This window comes from Psammomys obesus, unplaced genomic scaffold (assembly GCF_907164565.1).
Source record: "Psammomys obesus unplaced genomic scaffold, mPsaObe1.curated_primary_1811, whole genome shotgun sequence".
Lineage (NCBI taxonomy): Eukaryota > Metazoa > Chordata > Mammalia > Rodentia > Muridae > Psammomys > Psammomys obesus.
The window spans coordinates 10034255-10041727 of record NW_026596085.1 but is presented as its reverse complement, the minus strand read 5'-3'; the positions used below and the strand labels follow the sequence as shown (position 1 = coordinate 10041727).

Here is a 7473-nt window from a genome sequence, read left to right as displayed (position 1 = left end):
TGTCCCTAAACAGAGAAATGGATACAGAAATTGTGGTACATTTACACAATGGAATAATATTCAGCTATTAAGAACCAGGAAATAATGAAAATTTCAGGCAAATGCATGGAGCTAGAAAAGATCATCCTGAGTGACGTAACCCAGAAACAGAAAGACAGGCATGGTATGTACTCACCTAGAAGTAGATATTAGCCATATAATATATGACTGCCATACTAAAATCTACCTACCTAAAGATGTTCCAGCCAGCTGTCTTCAAAGGAGGTTTAAATGAGGGGATGAGACTCAAGGAGGCAAGGAGTCAATATAATGATTACTGAGGTGAAAGGATGAAGGGATCTTCAGCCTGGCATGTGCCAGACCCTAGGCGGGAGCTATGAATCCTCAGCACAAGGGATCTGGGGAAGTTTTGATGATCATTCGGGGCAGGAAGATATATAATCTATCATTTTGACTTATTTGTTTTCAGCAGCCTGTTCTTTCAGACTAGACCTTGAGTATAGAGAAAGCCCCTTGGGAACGTCTGCAGGATTACTAGGAATGTGTGTCCAGTGACCCTGTTTGTGAAGATCAGAGCGATAAGCACACATGCACATGAACTCAAAGACCTTTACCCATCTGCCCTGTATCCTCGGAGTTTAGACATGAAAGGAGGGTGGTGAGGACATATGTCTGCTTTTGTAAATGAGAAGCTGAGATTGTCCATTTGTACAAGCCCTGAGAGGGTGCTTCTCAGAGCTGAGTACTCAAGTTTATACAGTAACCCCACCTATTTGGCTCTTTAAAGAGCCACACTTCAGGGAATGCAAACTGTGTCCTTGAGAGGCTAGCATAAGAATGCTTTAAGGATCCTTGAAAATATCACATTAAATGGATAAAATTTCTAGACCACGGAGATGGAAATCCAGGTCTTTGACCACCAATGCATAGTGTGTTGCTAAGTTATCTCTCTTTGCTGAAACTTGTAAGACTTTTGTGATCAGCCTATAAAGACATCAAGCAAAATAAATAATTCTTTGGATTTATCTTTAAAATAATTGACATAAAATATAAAAATGGCTTCACAAAATGGGTGAAAATTAAAATTACTTGTAGTTAATTCATCTTTTGAGACTTCCATTTGGTGGCTGACCTCAAGAGCCAGTTGATAAAAATAAATAGATTTAAAAATGTATGTTTTTCCCCCAAAAAAGAAAATGAAGGCTCTTCTGTGATTGTTGCTGTGTCTTCTCATGGTCAAGAACTGAAAGTGATCCAAAGCTAACAAAATCCCATATACAGAATGTGTCACTTCCTATCACTGACAGTGATAGGGCAGTAATTTTATTAATTCAGATGTACTAAAATTTTAAAGATTTAAAAGATGTACTTAATGTTTTGTATGAATGTTGTCTTATAAATGGAATCATCAAAATAATGGGGAAGACAGAGCCCTAAGTAGACATTCCTCACCGCCAGTGCCAGGGATGGGTAACATCCAATAGAGCTGTTAGTGGAAGGCGCACTACAGAAATGACAGATAACCCATGCTAGTGCCAAAGCTATTGGTTGCTCTCCACAAAATGCTGGTAATGTTGCTTAAGGCAGTTCTTACATATGTTACAGTGTGTACGCTTGTCCACATAAGGAAAATAACTGATATTTGACAAGAAGGGATAAATATTGATCTCATATACTTTTGTCTTTTGGAGTGAACAATGAAGGTAAATTAAAAACTATCGGCTAACAAAATAGACTGGCAGGAATGTTTAAGATGAGCAAAGCAAATTATGAGACTCCATCACACCCGTGAACGAAACCCAACACAGTTATCCTTTTAAAGATTTTAATATGTACTTAAAAATGGACAATTCATATCACAGTTATGTGACTGTGATTCTGTTAGCTATGAGGATTATGTATTCTTCCAGTAAAACAGCTTCATGCTTATAAAAGTCACCAGAGGTCAACTTGTGACAGGAGAACACACAGTAGGAATAATCCAAGTAGCAAAGAGGGGGGAGGCAGAGAGATTATACAACAGTCACGCTGTTGACACAAAAAAGAACAATAAATAAATGCACATTTCTGTAGTTTGAAGGCAATTCACAATCATTTCCAGGAATTCTGTGAGAATTTAAGGCCATTTGTTCTAAAGAAATTTAGACATAACTTCACAAAACTGTAGTTTGTATAAAAACTGTACATTGAGAACTATTTAGAATTGATTGTGAGCAGGCAGGTTGGGATATAGGAATGGGGCATTTCACAAACAGGCAGGTCAGGGTGCAGGAACAAGTTTGTTTCACGAATGAGGTGTATGCTGAGTCACAGGGATGTGGGTGTTGAACTGAGAACTCACAAGAGACTCTCGCCTGTGCAACTCGTGTGGCCAAGTGGAATGGTGAGGACAGGAAACCCCAAGCAGGAGAGCCGGTATCCCTTTGAATTAAAATATCTAGACAGGATACAACTGAACACAAAATTTAAAACACTTGGTACACGGTTTGGAGTTATATTCTTGGTTTTACTCATTAGCATTATGAGGATGGTAGTTTTTATACAAAGTATAATCTGTGGGTTCACAGGTCACTGTTTGCCTTTTTGTTGCTTCTACTCGACATCATGAAACATAAATTGACTGCAGTATAAATTTAAACCAGAAGTCCATGAAAATGCATATTTTTACAGGGTCATATCTGTTTATGAGTTTAAACTCCCACAATTGGCCCAAACAGGATAGATATTAACTAGCAAATGGTTCCTTTTCCCTCCTTCTCTCCCCTTATTCATACCACAAGTGTCCAGACAGTCATTCAAAGAGATATTGCTCCTGTGATTATAGCTATTGCAATTTAGAAGACAAAGGATTCAATATTCAAAACTTATTCTTAAGAACAGTTATAAAAGTATTGAAATTTAAAAAGTGGTAACATGTAAACATTGACACAAAAACTGCTGTCCTATATATGGAGCAGTCGAGGACAATATTTGTGTTAAAAACGTAGCTTGTGCTTTTTCCCAATAATACATTGGAAATTTGCTAATCTGTCAAGAACAAAACAAAAAAAAATATTTGAAAATTAGAGAAGACATCTCTACTTCGCTTCAAGCATCTGAACGAGTTTCCTGTTGCCCATGCAACAACCATATTTACAGTTTTGGTTTAGGAAGAGAGTTAATTTTGGATCCAAGAAAGCACACTTATCGAGGACTGCTGAAACCAATCTGAGAGAGTGTCTCATTTCCTGGTTCAGAGCAGAGCACCAGGTGCAAAGCATAGGCTCAGCAGTTCTGATTGACGTGCGATGGACATCAGCATCTGGGTGCGGTCATATCTGCGTCTGTAGCACGTGTGTGGGCGGGGTGTACGGCGGAGGTGCTGGTGATGGCTTGATTCCTCTGGCTCTCATGTAGGAGAGAAACTGCTCAGGGATCTCAGCTAAGACGTCTTTGGCCAGTCTAGCCATGCTCAGTATGTGGTTCCCACTTCTGTCGATATAATCCCTGAAGGGCACAAACTAGAACAGAGAGAAAATTACTTCACAACCTTCAGCTTTTAATGTAACAGATACAAAATCAGCATGCACAGATAGTTTATTTTTCTTTTAGTTCTATGGATGATTTTTGAGACAGGATCATACTATATAGCCTTATATGGCTTAAACGTGTGACCCTCCTCCCTTCCAGTATTGGGATTTTAGTTGTGCACCCCTAAGCCTGGCTTAAATTCAAGCAACTGACTGTAGGAGTGTCCTAGTTCGTTTCAGCTGTCAACTTGACTCAACCTAGAGCCACCTGAGGGAGTCTCAAATGAGGGATTACCCAAATAAGATTGGCTCTCAGCTGTGTCTGTAAAGGAATTTTCTAACTGATGATTGATATGAAAGGTCCCCTCCCCTTAGGGGCAGTTCCACTCCTAGGCTATACAAGAAAGCTAGCTAAGGAAGCCATGATCTGAGCTGGCAGGCATGAGATCTGCTTTAGGCCCCTGATTCCTGGCCTGACTTCTATCAGCAATGGAAATGCCCTGAAAGCATAACCCAAGTAAACCTTCTCCTCCCAATACTTGCTTTCTGTCTGGGTATTTTGTTTCAGCAACAGGAGAACCACAAATGCCCAGAGTAACAGTCTGATCAATACAAATCCTATCTTTAAAATACATTTGTTACTACAGCTGACTGTTTCAGCAATCAGATCTTCATAATGTGTGTTCAGCAAAGGGGCAGTGATTCTCTTCCTTTTTATACTTGTACCCTGTTTTGGGGTATTACTTAGCTGATGCCCAGCATTCGGGGGGCATTTCACCTCTATGGTTCTTATCTTTCTTGTCAAAATGGGCTAGTACGTGTTAATTCAGTTTTGATATAAAAGTTAGCTAATGCAGAGCATGGGACAAGTCTTATACCATTCAGCACAGAAAGCAGCACACACGATTAATGACTCCTAAACATGTTATTTTTAATTGTTATGAGAACATCACATTGTGGCTATTGAATACACAAAGGCAGTATGCTGTTATGTTGATGGTATAAATCTGTTATTTGTGAAAGCAAAGATCCCAGCGCGAGATGCTGGAATCGTTCTTACTGAAATGTTATAATTGTTTTCATATCTAAATGTCATTGCTTCTCTTTGATCTAGCAATTACATAGCAGCCCTTATCAGCGCTGCACCATGTGCTCTGATGAGGGATTGCCTGGGTCCATTCTTATTTGGAACCATTACTTAGTTAATAAACATAGTACTGCTGAGTATACCAATTCAATTTCTCTGTAAGGTATGATTCTTGAAGCAACTTGGAAATGACTGAAATCATTAGGGATATGTGGATAGTTTATGAGACATTAATCTTTGGCCTTGAGAGGAAAAAAAAGAGGAAAAACATTAAGATGTAGAATAATTTCAGAATATAGGATTTGAAAGTTTATATTAATGTTTTTCTTTCAGAAAGACCAAGAACATTCCATTTTCATATTGTAATATAACTGTGACAAATGTAATCTGAAAACTTGCTTTTGATGGAAGCCATTAGTCAACATTTGCCTTAAGAAAAAAACTGTTATTTGTACACTTAAAACAATCTGGTTGCGACAGGGAAAATGAGTTAAAGAATATAGAAAACTAAATAGCAGGTGTAATTTTGATGTAGTGAAGGCAGTCTGGTTTTGCTACATTCTTCTAAAGCCTCTTCTTCAGCTTTCAGACATGCAATAGATGAAGGGGTTGCTCAGCCCTGAAGGCTGCTGAGCCAGGGCAGGAGAAAGCTCAGTGTGTACAGTCTTCAGGTGAGAAGGGAAAGGGGAGAGCGTGAACTTTGTGAAGCCTGCTTACTTCACAAGAGGCAAGATGACATTGGGTAACAAAAACCTAGAGGTGCAAAGTCACAAGTTAAGCACCGTTTGTTTTTTTCCTCCCATTCAATCTAAGTAAACAATTCAAAGAATTTAATTTTTATTTTTTTAAAAAACCTTTTTAAACCTTTTAAGCAAGCACTGTAAGATAGGCTTATGCTTTCTTTTGTTCTTTCATTTTGAAGATAAAAAGACATTTTTGTTAGCATGAACGTTTTTATGCATGTAGATCTCTGTGTAACTCAATGCACCGCATGCTTTATTGGCATCATTATTATTATTTTATTGAAAATGTATTTTTTTCATATAATGTATCCTGATTACTGTTTCCTCCTCCCAGTTCCTCCCAACCTCTCTTCATATGGACTCACAGAGGCTGAGGAAGTATGCACAAGGCTTGCATGGGTCTGTAGCCAGGTGGCATCCTAGAGCAGAAGGAAGTGGAAAAATGCTTCCATTCTTAACCTAGAAGCTGTCCTCAACTGAAAACCACTTGCAAATGAAAATTTTGTTTTCTCCAAGGGATTCTTAGGGGAAGCAAACTACTCTTAAGGTCAGGCTGCATGCCCAGTGGTAGACAGAAAACGAACTCAAAGGCATTTTTGTGGTTATTTGTCTCATAATGTAATGTTAGAGATTTTTTCTCTTAATTTTTCTTTTTTATTATCTGTATAATATATATTACAGGCATATGAATTACCCTACAGGCCCTTTCTGTATATATTTTGGCTTCAAGTTTTGTATTTTTATGGGATTCCTGAGTGTGCTAACAAACGGGTCTCTGTATCAATATCTATTTCCTGTGTATTTCCTTGGGCTCTTTTCTTCAGCTTGTTTGTCCAATGTCTTTGTTTCTGTTGTATCGTATACCAGAGTATAGTATAGTCCCTTAGAAGCCTGTTTATTTTTCTAATGAGAGACAGAAAAAAGATAGTTCTGACGTAGACTTTATTAGTTGAAATAAATCATAATATGTGAGAATTTTGTTATATTATAGAGGTATGAGAATTAGAGTCACAATACCCAGAGTTCTCTTCTTCTAAGCCTGTTTATAAATAATGAATAACACAACAACAAAATAAACCTAGGACTTTTATCCCCTGAGGGAGTATTCATCATATCTAACTTAAATTTGTTAGACAGCCACACAATTTGATATGCCACCTGGGTCCAAGTTGAGAACCCAGCCAGAGAATGTCTTATTGTTACCAACAGGTTTACTTATCACAGAAGTATGCCAAGAGTAGAAAAAAAAAAGTTGTGAACTTACTACTCGATAATCTGGAGTTATGTAAATTTTTTCCTGAGGGGCACTTGTTTTTCAGTCCTGCCACCAGGTACGGAATCAACAAATGGGGAAATGCCAACACCTCTCCACTCTCATTACCTCTTATTACATCAGCTTGACAGTTCTCAAGACAAAATGTCCTCCTACCCTGACATTTTACCACTTGGATCACCCTCTCTTTTCTTAGTTTCAAGTTCTGCAGCTAGGGACATTTGGTTAAAAAAAAAAGCAAAAAACAATCCTCACACATGGTGAAGGTACAGTGTCATCACTGAACTCAACTCTTTTTTATTTTGTTTTGTTGTTATTTATTTATTCATTACAATGTCTTTACTTTGTATCCCAGTTGTAGCCCCCTTGCTCTTCCCCTCCCAATCCTGCCCTCCCTCCCTCTTATCCTTTCATGCCCCTCCCCAAGTACACTGATAGGGGAGTTCCTTCTCTCCTTCCCTCTGACCCTAGCCTATCAGATCTCATCAAGACTGTCTGCATTGTCTTCCTCTGTGGCCTGGTAAGGCTGCTTCCCCCTCAGGGAGAGGTGATCAAAGAACCAGCCACTGAGCTCATGTCAGAGATAGTCCTTGTTCCCCTTACTAGGGTACTCACTTGGAGACTCAGCTACCATAGGCTACATCTGAGCAGGGATTCCAGGTTGTCTCCATGCATGGTTCTTGGTTGGCGTATCAGTCTCAGAAAAGACCCCTGTGCTCAGATTTTTTGGTTCTGTTGCTCTCCTTGTGGAGCTCCTGTTCCCTCCAGGTCTTTCTATCTCCCCTTCTTTTATAAGATTCTCTGCACTCTGCCCAAAGTTTGGCTATGAATCTCAGCATCTGCTTTGATACCCTGCCGGTT

At 38.9% G+C, this 7473-nt stretch overlaps 1 protein-coding gene across 1 annotated transcript in view; it reads right to left on the bottom strand.

Annotated features, from left to right (window-relative positions):
• Positions 1-2485: 2485 nt before the first annotated feature.
• Positions 2486-7473, bottom strand: part of Cpne8 (copine 8) — a 176550-nt gene continuing 171562 nt past the window's right edge. Inside the window, exon 20 of the mRNA XM_055627230.1 lies at positions 2486-3500. Within this exon, the coding sequence (XP_055483205.1) occupies positions 3312-3500 (189 nt within the window). The 3' untranslated portion in view covers positions 2486-3311. The remainder of the gene's footprint in view (positions 3501-7473) is intronic.